Raw genomic sequence first — 15,091 nt, 5'->3', positions numbered from 1 at the left:
ATATAAGAATTTACCTTGAGACGACAACTTAATTAGTTACACTGGATATGTTTAAAAGCCGCCTGGTAACAAGTGGCTTCTGCACACCTCACTACGTGATGGTGTGTCCTAATAGGTTTTACATGATGTAACATGGCCTACATGTCAAGACGTGTTTGTAAAACATTGAGAGAGGTGATGGTGATTCTAAAGTCCACAAGGAAAGCAACAATGAAATAGTCTATTGCAAGTTCTTATATTGTTGACAACCCTTAAACCGGACTTTACCCATTTTTAAGTGGAAAGTAAGGGAAGTTTTCAAGCACGTGATCAGTATTTGTCCGAGATTAAGCGGGTGGCATTGTGAGGATTCTCTATTGAAATACCTGATGACCACGGCACCAAAACGATCTGTCACCGTGGCATTTTATGATGTCATAGAGAAATTATTTGGTTGGAGACCTTAATATTATATTGTTTTTTATTAAAACGTGGCAAACAATGGGCCTATGAATGGAATTTTAATGATCTTTAAAGGGTGGAAATTACCTTTCTAAATCACAAAGGCGATACTTCAAACAAGACCTCTTTATGACTGATATTACCCTTACCATAGTAACGTTTATTTTTAGTAGGAGTGCCCAACCTATTTAATTTGGTATTCACTTCGTCCCCTGGGTCTCCCGCCGGTGGGACATGTCTGGAACACCTCTCCAGGAGGCATCCAAGCCACCTCAACTGGCTCCTCTCAACGTGGAGGAGTAGAGGGAAGTCTGGGCTTCCCTACTAAAGCTGCAGCCCCCGTGACCCGACCCCGGAGTGTGTGGTAAATATTGGATGGATTGGTAGACAGTTTTAGCTTCTCTCGGGGCTGAATAAAAGAAATTTTTATTTTGAACATGTTTGAGAATAAGAAATACGAATTAAATTGGACATTAGAAGTAAAACATTTCCTACAACCCTTATAAAAAACATGCAAAGGGTGAAGACAAAAATGCTTTAAGCACCTACCTAATCCTATATACACTAACAATACATGTGAGTTACTGTAAATGTTATAAATCTAAACCCTCTTGATTACTTAAATACCCAACATTTGGTTCTGTATTAGTCATTATACCTTAAGGGTAGAATTGTAGGGTATGGAGATTTTAGCCAGCCAGATTTGGCCAGCTTTTGTATTTGTTAGAAAAAGTACTTAGGCCATTATTTTAGGAGAAACACTATATGGTAATATTACACTGCTGGCCAAAAGTATTGGCACCCCTGCAATTCTGTCAGGATAATATGCAATGAAAAAACAAAACAATGGGAAAAAAAATTATTTTACACAAAACTCCAAAAATGGGCCGGACAAAAGTATTGGCACCCTCAGCCTAATACTTGGTAGCACAACCTTTAGACAAAATAACTGAAAACAACCGCTTCCGGTACCCATCAATGAGTTTCTTAGAATGCGCTCCTGGAATTTCAGACAATTTTTCTTTGGCCAACTGCTCCAGGTCTGAGATTTGAAGGGTGCCTTCTCCAAACTGCCATTTTCAGATTTCTCCACAGGTGTTCTATAGGATTCTGGTCTGGACTCGTTGGCCACTTTAGAAGTCTCCAGTCCTTTGTCTCAAACCATTTTCTAGTGCCTTTTGAAGTGTGTTTTGGGTCATTGTCCTGCTGGAAGACCCAGCTGCAAAATTTGTTGGTAGTCTTCAGACTTCATAATGCCATGCACACGGTCAAGCAGTCCAGTGCCAGAGGTAGCAAAACAACCCCAAAATATCAGGGAACTTCCGCCATGTTTGTAAGGACCGTGTTTTCTTTGATGGCCTCTTGTTTTTTCCTGTAAACTCTGTTGATGCCTTTTCCCAAAAAGCTCTACTTTTGTATCATCTGACCAGAGAACATTATTCCAAAAATGTTTTGGCTTTCTCAGGTAAGTTTTGGCAAATTCCATTCTGGCTTTTCTATTTGTTTGGGTCAGAAGTAGGGTCTTCCTGAGTATCCTACCTTCGAGTCCCTTTTCATTCCGACGCTGACAGATAGTACGGGTTGACATTGTTGTACCCTCGGAGTGCAGGACAGCTTGAACTTGTTTGGATGTTAGTCGAGGTTCTTTATCCACCATCCGCAGTTCCGCACAATCTTTTGTTCAAATCTCTCTTCAATTTTTCTTTTCCGTCCACATCTTGGGAGGTTAGCCACAGTGCCATGGGCTTTACACTTATGTATGACACTGCACACATTAGACACAGGAACATTCAGGTCTTTGGAGATAGACTTGTAGCCTTAAGATTGCTCATGCTTCCTGACAATTTGGCTTCTCAAGTCCTCAGACGGTTCTTTGGTCTTCTTTCTTTTCTCCATGCTCAATGTGGTACACACAAGGACACAGGACAGAGGTTGAGTCAACTTTAATCCATTTTAATGGGCTGCAAGTGTGATTTAGTTATTGCCACCACCTGTTATGGGCCACAGGTAAGTAGCAGGTGCTGTTAATTGCACAAATTAGAGAAGCATCACAATTTTTTTTTAAAAGGGTGCCGATACTTTTGTCCGGGGTTTTGTGTAAAATGATAATGATTTATTTTTGTTTCCCTTTCTCTTGTGTGTGTGTTTTCATTACAAGCAAAATCAATGAAGATATAACTACCAAAGCATTTGTAATTGCAGTCATTTTCTGGGAGAAATTGAGCATTATCTGACAGAATTGCAGGGGTGCCAGTACTTTTGGCCAGCAGTGTATGTTCTATTGTACTTCTAACTGTGGTGGTGGGGGAAAAAAACAAAGTAGCTACCTGGAAAAAACGGAAATGAAAGGCTTCTTGCAAAGTTCGCATGGGCTTAACTATGAGTCAGCAAACGTAGCATTGAAAGGCTGTATTAATTATCCATTAAGTAACTCAGGTATCGAGTGTTAATATCTAATTATGGTTGTCTGTTTTTATTGTTAGAAACGAATAAACTTAAAACAACAGATGACCTACTATAGACTTAGTTCATAGTGAAGGAGTTGGAAAGATATTATGGGCTCAAAATATTAATAAAAGGCACCTGTTAATAGGATTTTTTTTTTTTTTTTTTTGTCTTTTTTTTTTTTGTCTTTTAAGCGCATCATGTGCGCACTCTTTCACTTGACATTATTATAAGGCAGTAAAAGTATATAATTTTTTTTTTTTTTTTTAATCTGGGAAATTGAAGATGCGTTACTGTGGAGGGTATGAAAATTGACATTGCCTGACCCCCCAAGAAAGGTTACCTCCACAAGTCCATATGCTGGAGTGTGGTAGTTGTGGGCAGATGACTAAACCTGCAAGAAAGAAGGTAACAGATCCCTAGCTCAAGTGTAATTTTAAAGCTTTTGTCTGTAGTACAAAAATGCAATTAGGTATAAATTCATTAAGTTTATTAACAGATTTCCATCCATCCATCTATTATCTTCCGCTTGTTCCGGGGTCGGGTCGCGGGGGCAGCAGCTTTAACAGGGAAGCCCAGACTTCCCTCTCCCCAGCCACTTCAACCAGCTCCTCCGGCGGGATCCCAAGGCGTTCCCAGGCCAGCCGAGAGACGTAGTCTCTCCAGCGTGTCCTGGGTCGTCTCCGGGGCCTCCCGCCGGTGGAACATGCCCAGAACACCTCTCCAGGGAGGCGTCCGGGAGGCATCCGAACCAGATGCCCGAGCCACCTCAGCTGGCTCCTCTCTACGCTGAGGAGTAGCGGCTCGACGCCGAGTCCCTCCCGGATGACCGAGCTTCTCACCCTATCTCTAAGGGAGAGCCCGGACACCCTGCGGAGGTAACTCATTTTGGTCGCTTGTATCCGGGATCTTGTTCTTTCGGTCATGACCCAAAGCTCGTGACCATAGGTGAGGGTAGGAACGTAGATCGACTGGTAAATCGAGAGCTTTGCCTTTCGGCTCAGCTCCTTCTTCACCACTACGGACAAACAGATCCCCCCCCCCCCCCCCCCCCCCCCCCCCATTTTTTCTCATTTTTTAAAGCCAAGTTTAATAACAGAATTTTTTCCCCTAATTTTTTTTTTAAACCTGTCCTGTTCAACTGCTTGACACGGAGAATATAGATCTGAGTGTCCGATTGGTCTGAACAGTTTTAATGTATCACGTGGGAGTATGACATACTCACTCCCATTGTGATCATTCAACATACCTCGTTTATTAGGAGAAAGCGAACAGGAAGGGGTTATGGGTATACGCGGAGTTTAAGGGGGGTCGAGGGGGGCATGCCCCCCTCCCTCCTGGTGGCCAAAAAGTCTTATTGCATGTAATTGATTTTCCTATATAGGATTTTAAAATTAAGAGTTTTCCCATAAAATATTGTCTATAAAAGTTGCAAAGCAATAAAACAAACAATAAAAATGAATAAAATGAACACAAAAAATTTTTATAATCTGTCAAAATTATTTTTTGAACAGATCATGGAACTAGCACCTTAGACGGTCATTTGCTTTGGTTAGCCAAAACCACCTGAGGACTGAAGAGGCAATATGGATATACGTAATTTTTTCAAACCTAAGCTTTCAAAAGCGACAACAACTACTGAGCAAGAACCAAGGATTGAAAATGTCGACCATTAAACGCCAGAGAGCACCGCCAAAATATTGAGCGGAGTTTCAATTTGCCCCACTAAAGACGCTAATTGTACAACAGAGTGACCACCGGCGGGTGTACCATATTCAATGGATGACGATCTTGGTGAAAATAATAGCTGTCCTAAGCAGCCTGACTTAGAATCCCCCTCAAAAATTATGGGAAACAAAAAACACTCATTTTAAACTTGTTGTTATTATAAATTTTCTTGAAAGTTAATTTTATTGCTGACACTGCGTTTTGGGGTCATCAAGAGGTTGTGCCCCTCCTGCTCCATAAGTCAAACTCCGCCTATGGTAATGGGGGAACAGAAGAAAAGAAGGAGAGAGTAAGACAAAAGAAGCACAAACAACAAGAAATACATTGAATGCCAACACTAACTATGAATATGTTGGTGCTATCGTCAGCTAGTTGTATTTTCAGTTGAAACCACGTGGGGGGCCTGATGACCAAGGAAAGAGGGGTGGGGGAGTCTTGAAAATAATTGATTGGGAGGGGTGGAGTGTACACAAATCAGCCATGTGGTCTCGAGCCCAATATTTGTGTGAATCCCATGTGACTATGTTGGCATCCTATTCAATGCTGTCTCATCGCTAATCCTGACACCGAGGAGTTTTACTTGACTGTATCTAATTGCATCTAGTCATGCATGAATCCCATCAGACATGTGATAGTCCCGCAGACGAGTGGAGATGCCACGTTGATGCAGGATTTTTTTTTTTTTTTTTTTTTTGGTTAATTTATTGAACTTATACAGTGTATCACAAAAGTGAGTACACCGCTCGCCTTTCTGCAGATATTTAAGTATATCTTTTCATGGGACAACACTGACAAAATGACACTTTGACAATTGACACAATGAAAAGTAGTCTGTGTGCAGCCTATATTGTATAGGAGGAAGCCTCTTCTGAAGAAGGTACACAAGAAAGCCCGCAAACAGTTTACTGAAGACATGTCAACAAAGCACATGGATTACTGGAACCATGTCCTATGGTCTGATGAGACGGGCAGTCTTTCTTGTTTACCGTCTTCAGAAGAGGCTTCCTACTGGGGTGACAGCCATGCACACCAATTTGATGTAGAGTGCGGCGTATGGTGGTAACACTAACAGGCTGACCCCCCCTCCCCCCACACCACCTCTTCAATCTCTGCAGCAATGCTGAGAGCACTCCTGTAATGAGTCACATGACATTTTGGAGGGAAAATGACAAGCAGTACTCAATTTGGACATTTAGAGATGTACGTAGCTTCTATGGTGTGTACTCACTTTTGTTGCCAGGGGTTTAGATATCAATGGCTATATTTTGAGTTATTTTGAGGGGAAAATAAATAAACTCTAATATATAAGCTGCACACAGACAACTTTTCATTGTGTCAAAGTGTCATTTTGTTAGTGTTGTCCCATGAATATATAAACTTAAATATCTGCAGAAATTTGAGGGGTGTACTCACTTTTGTGATACACTGTAAGAACAGGAGCAATTTGTGTACACAGATTTTCTGCTACAAAGAAAAAGCAATTTAAAAAATAAGGTTAAAAATGAACTACGACCATCTTGCGGCCTCAGCTGGCTACTTCGGTGACTACAGGCAACAATAAATCCACAAGAAATAGATCAGCCCTTAGACAAAAGTTAGAAATAGTTCTCCGACTCCGAGGATTGATGCGTATGCCACGAATAACTGATATGTAGCTATTTAAATTCCATAATTGTCATCAAGCAGCCCTGAGCACTTAATTTACCATCATACCACTATCATTCTGATTCATCCACGAATAAGAGAGGACTAGGAATTTTAGGTAGTGTACTCCGCAAAAACAAAATCCCGCACTGGCCCGAATATAAGACGGTGTTTTTTACATTGAAATAAGACGGAAAAAGTGGGGGGTCGTCTTATATTCGGGATCTAGACATTATACCCATTCGGTTTGTCCGTTGAGAATGAGCCATTTTCGGCGTTTATTCCCCTGCTGCGTCCTCTGTGACAAGCACCCCGCTGGACTGCTTGACGGGGCCGCAGCAGGGGAATGACGAGCTGTAATAGTTCGCTGAAAGTTGCCCGCTGCTGGAGGCTGGCCGATCGGTGGAGGCAATCACTCGAAAGGCGAGGAAGAGATTGGAAGAGCCGCTCGGTTCAGGTTAGCATGTAGCCTAGCTCTCACGCCTCCTGCTTGTTTTTGCTCTTTCCTCCGTCTCAGAGTCCGGCAGGGCTTGAAAGATACATCTCCTGGATGCACTGGGACACATCATCAGTGATGTATCTAGGATTCATTGGGTGTTTCGGGTCTCACAACATCAGACACCCTCGTCCTAGCGACCCAGCCGGGGTGGATCAAGTCCCGGTTTGTGTCCCAGTAGCAACCCACGGATCTGCCCTCTTCAACCACAACCACCTTGTGGCTTTCTCTGCAGCTTCACTTGTAGACTGAATGGCCCTTTTCTTGGCCCCCCCTTTGATTCCCAGGCGGTCAAAGACTTTACAGAGGGAGCGTCCTGCGAAGCCTCGACAGCCGACTTCTATGGGCTCATAGAAAGTCCTCCAGCCCCTTCCCCTGCACTCCTCCACTAGTTCCTGATACTTGGCCCGTTTCCTCTCGTTGGCCTCCTCAATTCGCTCCTCCCAGGGCACGGTGAGTTCCAGCATGATCAGGTGTTTTGAAGCCTCTGAGAGGATGATCATGTCTGGCCGGAGCGATGTTGTTGCTATGTGCTGGGGGAACCTCAGCTGTTTTCCCAGGTCAACGTGGAGCTTCCAATCAGGGGCTGTGTGGAGGAGTCCTATTGTTATCTTTGGACGTGCACGGGGTCTCTCTCCAGCTTTGATGAAGGGGATGGCCTTCTTTGGAGCATGATGGTGTTTGCTAGAGCTGATGACGGAGGCTATAGTCTCGGCAACTGCTTTCAATACCTGGTCGTGGCGCCAGCGGTAGCGACCATCAGCCAGGGACTTTGGGCAGCTGCTGAGGAGATGTTCCAGGGAGCCTCTTCCGGAGCAAAGGGAGCAGGAGGGTGTCTCGCTCTTCCCCCACACATGGAGGTTTACTGGGCTGGGGAGGGAATCGTAGACTGCCGCTACGAGGAACCGGACGCGGTGGAGGTCTGCCTGCATGATGTTCGGCCAGGTGACTTTGCGCTGCAAAGTGCCCTCCCATCTTATCCATGCTTCCTGTTGCCGGAGTCCCAATGCCCTGCCCACTCGCTCTTCTTCCAGGCCTGCACGGACCTCCTCCTGGACTAGATGTTGTCTCTCCTTGCCCCGAGCCTGGCTGACCTGGGTCTTTGGGATGTAGCCCAATCCCACTCTCCCTGTTGCCACAGTCCCAACCAGTGCCTTTTGCCGAAGGTTTGACTCAGCCACCTCCACTGCCTTTTCTGCCTTCCACTTCCTTCCTGTCCTCACTTCAATGCCGGCTGATGACACCTTGCCGTCCCTGGATTCTCTGTACTGTAGGGCTTCTCTTGTGCGTGCCACCTTGAATTCTTCTGTGAGCCCACTGAAGGGCAGCTGCAGATTGTTGCTTGTCCCGTACAGGGCAGCGCTGTTGAGGCTGCGAGGAAGACTCAGCCATTTCCGCAGAAAGCTGCTGATCTTCCTTTCAAAGGATTCCACCGTCGTTACTGGGACTGCATAGACGAGGAGAAGCCACAGGATTCTGGGAAGGATGGAGTGCTGGTAGATCCAGGCTTTGAATCTGCCAGGCAGGCCAGACTTGTCCACCTTGCTGAGCCAACCACCAAGCTCTTCAGTAGACCTCCGGATAGCAGCAGAGTCCTTCAGGCTGGAGTCAAAAATGACAAGAAATGACAAGCGCGATGTAATAAAATACCATAGCCCTGTTGTACTGAATAAATACATTTTTAATACTTCATATTCCACTTAGCACAAGACTTTCCGCATTGGCCCGAATATAAGAGTTTTTTTACATTGAAATAAGCGGAAAAAGTGGGGGGTCGTCTTATATCCGGGGTCTAGACATTATACCCATTCGCTACGCTAGATGGCGCCATGTATCATTGAAACGAATGTTGAACTTGAGGAGTAATGTTCTGTCATGATAGAACTCAGCTATTCTCAAGTTTAACCAGTTTGCATTATTTTATTGCAATGTTTTTCCTTATTCAGATTTGTTTCAAGACTACAGTTACAGTTAGACTTCACTTTGATGGTTAATGCAGTTATTGAAATTTTGTTGTTTTATCACAGTAGATTGGTTTATTTACATTTCAAAAACCAGGAAGCCATTCATTTACGAATGTGATTGCACTTTAGTTTACATATTTAAATGTTCAGATATTAAGATTTGAATGAGGCAAAATAACATGCTTTTTCTCTTAAATATATTGTTATAATCATTTGTTTTGGATGTACTGTAATTATTTTCTGTATAAAAATTAATTTGGTAATCAAAAGGTTTTTTTCCAAACTTGAGTCTTGATAAAGAGGGGGTCGTCATATAATCAGGGTCGTCTTATATTCAGGCCAATACGGTAAGTGAGATTTTGAGATTTCCTTTTAGACTGTCTAATAACCACAACATGAAGCAGCTACCCCACCATATGATGCAGTGGGACAATTCTGACAAAAAGGTGGAAGTTCAACTAAAATGAGGGGGAAATGAAGAAGGACAAAGCATGAAGTGGAACTAGTGGTGTCAGGACAACTATCAAAAATAATAACTGTTGTAAATCACGAGGTCTAGGTCAGTCTCCGATCCCAAGACTGTTTTTGTTCAGACATTCCGCGTGTGAGCAATGGTCATGCCCCAGTGGCGTGGCCTAGCTGATAAAAAGAAGGAGCAGAAGGAGTTCTTTGCAGGACGAAGGGTTATCCACGCCACTTATCAGAGCTGTGAGTGATTTGATTTGCTTTCCAACTTAACACGTACATTGCATGCAAGTTTGTGCTTACGTCAGGCAATGTGCTTGAATAGACAGGAAATATGTGGTCTGCTTCACAACATTTGTGATTAGATGATCAGCTTCAGCTGGAGCATGTCAAGTTTGGGCTGTAGCCAATCACAAACCACCGCGAAGGAAAGATTTGAGCAAGAGCATGTTGTTACAGGAAACTGCATGCACAGTCAGCTGGCTTACCTTTCCTGTTTGTGTTTTGCTCTTTGCTTGTGCATGAACTCATATTTTGCGTCTTGCTTTGTCGTTGTGGTTAAGCCTGCTGACCAATGATGATCTGATGTGATTTTATTTCTTTTGGGGGGCAACTTAGAAGATGGCGCTGATTGTGGTTGCAGTTGTACTCGCCACCATACTAGCAGTCGACTGTTATCCTGCAACTTTTCAAGATCTGAATTTGGGTCGCAGTAAGTACTGCCTGACTGTTTCGCAAAAACTATGTATAAGGTGTCAATATTATTTGTTTCCCCTGACAGCAAACAGGACCTCCATTAAGTTCCTGGCATTCGGCGACTGGGGAGGTGTACCTTACCCCCCATACATGACTGTGGTGCAAAGGGCTACCGCTCATGAAATGAGTAAAGTAGCAGAACAGATGGGAGCAGACTTTGTTTTGGCCCTTGGAGATAACTTCTACTTTAAAGGTGTGGACAGAGTGGACTCTCCAAGATTCAAGGTTAGTCGAGGAGACCTTCCCTGTCAATTTGTTTTTACTAGTTATTAATGGAAAAGCCTTTCTACAATGGAGTATGGTTCTGATTTGTTGTCATCTGAATTGATAAAACAGGACACCTTTGAGGCCGTGTACACAGGAAAGCCCCTCAATATGCCCTGGTACGTTATTGCTGGCAATCATGACCATGCAGGAAATGTCCAAGCCCAGATTGATTACACACATAAATCTTCACGATGGTAAGTAGTTTGTTCAGTTTAAACATGCAGCATTTTTGTCATTTTTTAAACGATTAACAGTCATTTGAGAATAATCGGCGATAAATGAGTCGGACTCAATGTGCAAAATTGAAGGTAGTGAGGGGGAAAAACGGTCCATTGGAATTAATCATATTTGGACAATGAAGGGAAAATGTTCTTCATTAAGAGTGCTTTTGACAAAACAAATTGCTCACTGTATGTAATTTGCATTGCCTCAAATTTCCAGTGTAAAAATGTACAGGGGTTAGAGAAAACACCTAACATTTTGGCATCATAATCATTGAACATAATTGTTGAAGAATGGCATGAGGAACGTTCTAATGAAGTTGAGCATCTCTTATGGATGGCACAATCCCCAGACTTCAATATTACTGAGCATTTATGGTCAGTTTTAGAGATTCAATTAAGACGTCGATTTCACCGCCATCATCTCTAAAAGAGTTTGGATATTCTAAATGAACAATGGCTTAAAATTCATTTGGAAACATTTTACAAGGTGTATGAATCAATACCTCGGAGAATTGCCGCAAAAGGCAGACCTACACCATATTAAACTAGCTTTTGTAGATTTTTTTTAAAGGTGTTTCCATTATTTTGTTGAACCGGTGTATGAATCCATGTCCCAACCCGAATGCTGTCTTTATGATAGCAAATGTGTATAAAAAGTCTAGGCTTTTTCCCTGGAAAAACTACTGTTCATTATTATAACACTTTAACTCAAATCTATGAGATGCAGCTATGAGTCCAACCAAATTATTTTTTTCTGATCGAAGGAACATGGGGCTCAATTAAGAGTGTCATTGGGTAAGGATCAAGCCCTAACTCATTTAAAAAATAAAAAGGTAGCTGGAGAAATCAAATTTAATTCTAACATTTTTATTTACAGTAGATTTGTTTATAAAATTAGAATTCTTTTACTTTTGGATCTAACAATTCTCCCCCCAAAAAAGTCTTATGGGGAAAGGTTTAGACATACATTTAATAAAGTGCATATGACATGGGAAAAAAATCTTAAATAGCATTATTATTGGAATTAAAATCATATTTTGAGATGATTTAACTATATACAATAATTTGGCAAAGCGCAGATGACAAGAAATGCATCTTTAAATCTGCCGTTTAGCGCCTCCTGTGATTTATAGCGCTCTTGCACCTCCATCTTGGTGATGACGTCAACCAATGAGCGATTTCAGCAGATTTAGCACTGAGCCCAATGGAGAAGGAAGCGTTTTTCAGAGATTCTGGTTCAAGGGTGGTGTTTTTTCAAACAATATTGTCCATCCAGAGGAAGTGTGTGACATACAGCCATATGCTGGTATGTTTGAGTCGTATTTGGAGGAGCAGGAAGATTCAGAATGAGAAAAAGGTGACAAAGACAACAAACATGAGGCTGCTGACTAGAGCAGACAGCCTGGGCAACACAAAATGTCATCATTGTTTTTATATCTGTACTCCAATATTTTTACATGATATTTTATGTATCTAAGTATTTTTTTCCCCAGTTTTTATATAAATTGTATGGTCATGACAAATAGGTTTTGTGCGTAGTGGAATATGAAGTATTAAAAATGCATTTATTCAGTACAATAGGGCTAAATTACTGCATAATGGTCAAAACTGCGGTCTTCTTAAACCTCCAGAAAGGAATTTTATGCCACCGGAGTTAATCCAGCTCTTGTCATTTCCCTGCCGGACTCAGAGCTTGAGGAAAGAGCGTAAACAAAACAGGAGGAGAGCTAGGCTACATGCTAACCTTAACAGAGCGGCTCTTCCAAGTCTCTTCCTCGCCTATCGAACACGAAAAATCACACAAATCTACCCCGACTCATGTCGCACATGGCGGCGGGAGTGATTCCCTTCACCGATCGGCCAGCATCCAGCGGCGGGCAATTTTCAGCGGACTATTACAGCTCGTCATTCCCCCGCTGCGGCCCCGGCAAGCAGTCCTGTGGGAGTGCTCGTTGCCGAGGATGCAGCAGGGGAATGAACGCCGAAAACAGCTCATTCTTGGCAGACAAACTGGCCGACATCGGGTGGTTTGTCACATGCCATGGTCACCGGCCGATGAATGCAAGCACGCTCTGCTTCACTGGTCGACAGCAAGCATTGTCACTCAGAAAATACAAGCCACCTCCTTTAAAAATGTGTGCCATGATACCAGTATTTGACATAATATAAAACCCTCGATTGTCAGACTTGTTTTGCACATTCTTCATGGTGAAAATGATCTTTTGGAAACCCAAAAAGGCTCGCACCACTCTCACTGGTGTAGCAACAAAAGCCTGCAGCACATTGGGTTGGCGTGACTCGAAAAATAAACAAATTAATCTGCAAAATCAGCTGAATCTGCTTCCACACACATCCAAATGGTCCATTTCATTCAGGAGCATAAAATATTGTGTGTAATATGAAAAAAAAAAAAACATGTTTTTTGTGTCTTATGCACTTTATACTTAGCAATGAATATCTACAGGTTTATATGAATCAATATTTGTCTGGCAACCGTTGCTTTAGACATCGCTAAGTATGGCACAAGGTCTATACAGCCTCAAATGTTTATAAATATGTATGACCTTATATGGTTTGCTTTTTAAATAGTGCTAAGGCGGTTGGGGACTTGCCGTTGTTGCTTTATTAGGAACTTCCCTTCCTACTACTATGAGCTGGACTTCCGCATACCCAACACGAAAAAGACGCTGACCATCATCATGCTGGACACTGTGAAGCTGTGCGGAAACTCTCTCGACTTTGTGGACGAGAAGCCCAGAGGCCCCTTGAACGCAATGGATGCCAACCGCCAAGTGAAGTGGCTGGAGGAAAGAATGGCTGGGTCCAAGGCCGATTTCCTCCTAGTGGCTGGTCACTACCCGGTGTGGTCGGTGTCTGAACATGGGCCCACCGATTGTCTCCTGCAGAGGGTTCGCCCTCTACTGCTTAAATACAATGCCACTGCCTACTTATGCGGCCATGACCACAATTTGCAGGTAACTTCTGTATACTGTAATTGACTGAAATGTCATTAGTGATTTCAAGCCCATCTCCTCCCTTGCAGTACATTGAGGAGTCGGGAGTGGGCTACGTAGTGAGTGGTGCCGGAAACTTCCTGGATCCGGATGTTCGCCATTGGAACCATGTCCCCAAAGGTTCCGTGAAGTTCTTCACTGGCCAGGCCTCAACTCTAGGAGGCTTTGTTCATGCAGAAGTCAAAAACAACAAGATGATACTCACCTTTTACCAGGCTAAAGGCACCTCTCTCTATCGTACTGTGCTGTCATCACGGAATGGCAACTAGATGAGAAAGGAGCTTCACTTTTGTGTCCAAATTTAGCACGGTTTAATCTTATTATGAAAAAAATCTAGTACCATCTTTTTACAAAAATTTTTTAAATCTCCTTTTGTCAGAATGAAAACTGTTCAGATAAGTGGAAACCCTTACTAAATATATAAAACAGCCTTTGCTGTTGGTGTTTTCTCAGTATTGACAGATTTGTATGCTTTGAATACAAACATTTAAAATTGTAATTCTACTGTCAGCATTGTTAAACATGACTCACACCGCTTGCCTTGTGATTTCTGCAGAAGGGAGTGCAAGGAAGATAATTGTGGATTATGTCGCTACCATATAATCACCTAAGGATTTGGACTGGAGAGTCCTTGCATAATACACAAGTTAAAAATCTATATATCAATTCTGACTTGACTAGATAAACTGTTTGTTCTCTTGACATGTCTTGTTCTGGTGTGTTTGTATGTCATTTGCCATCAGATGGCATGAAACTGATTTTATTTGTATGTTTCAAGGTTGTTTCCAAATACTGTATATTAATATATATAAATATATTAGGACCAGTTGAGTAAAAATTTTCAACTCAAGTCTTTGTCATTCCCTTCCTGTGTTGTATATTTGGTGATAATTGGATTAGTGTATGGTAAGGTATTAAATTGACGTCAATGTGTGAAATGCTTGGTTTAGCGCACGTTTCTGTTTGTAACGGAATTGGTCCCAAAGCACTTCAATGGAAAGGATTGTGAAAGAGTAGGCTTCTTAACAATTGCACTTGCACACAGACTCCTTTAGCAAAATGCCTATTGTTAGTCACGTGTGAATAAACATCTATTTTAAAAACAATTTGAGCTTGTCAATGTGTCCTTGAATATACATTTTTCACAACAAATAAGGGCATCCGCAACAGGTGTTTGAGTCATGAAACATTGTCAAGCGTGTCCACTTCTGCATTTTGATTTTCATAACCAGCTGGGGGAAAAAAGCTCAGTGGCCTCTTGCCTGGGTGTAGTTTTGGTCTTGCCGTCATCAAAATATAGATAGCGTATACATACAATTGGGCTGTGAAAATGCCACTTGTAATTCAACCAGGAAATGTATTGAAAACACCTGTCCTGATTTGCCGCTCAGCTCCTTGGGAGAATGGTTCATCCTGAAATGTAATTTAAACTGCACTTCAATTACAGAGAGATTAACCAGAAATGTGACCACTGAAAGATAGAACAAGGGTTTCCAAAATATGGCTGCTGTCCAGTTTATACCGGCCCGCAGCAAATTATGTTAAAAAAAAAAAAAAAGGAATATGGCCTGCACAAGAAGCTTAAAGCAACACTTGGTAACTTTTCAGTTCTGGTCGATTTTAGCGACACTGGTGGACAAAAGCGGT

The 15,091-nt window shown here is 42.4% G+C and overlaps 1 protein-coding gene across 5 annotated transcripts; it reads left to right on the top strand.

Moving 5' to 3' along the window:
• Positions 1–61: 61 nt before the first annotated feature.
• acp5a (acid phosphatase 5a, tartrate resistant) lies at positions 62–14,555 on the top strand. Of its 5 annotated transcripts, none has more exons than XM_057843298.1 (6): positions 62–805; positions 9,802–9,895; positions 9,965–10,164; positions 10,276–10,400; positions 13,060–13,405; positions 13,474–14,553. In XM_057843298.1, exons 2-6 carry the CDS (start codon positions 9,805–9,807, stop codon positions 13,711–13,713), a joined length of 1,002 nt encoding a protein of 333 aa, XP_057699281.1. In that variant the 5' UTR covers positions 62–805; positions 9,802–9,804; the 3' UTR covers positions 13,714–14,553. The 5 variants fall into 5 exon arrangements, with proteins under 5 accessions (XP_057699281.1, XP_057699278.1, XP_057699282.1 ...); XM_057843299.1 differs by lacking the exon at positions 62–805 and adding an exon at positions 3,746–3,764; XM_057843296.1 differs by lacking the exon at positions 62–805 and adding an exon at positions 9,376–9,426.
• The last annotated feature ends 536 nt before the right edge of the window (positions 14,556–15,091 follow it).

The sequence above is a fragment of the Corythoichthys intestinalis genome, chromosome 8, assembly GCF_030265065.1.
Source record: "Corythoichthys intestinalis isolate RoL2023-P3 chromosome 8, ASM3026506v1, whole genome shotgun sequence".
Taxonomy (NCBI): Eukaryota; Metazoa; Chordata; class Actinopteri; order Syngnathiformes; family Syngnathidae; genus Corythoichthys; species Corythoichthys intestinalis.
Note: the sequence above shows the minus strand (reverse complement) of the source record. Positions and strands in the feature narration are given on the sequence as shown.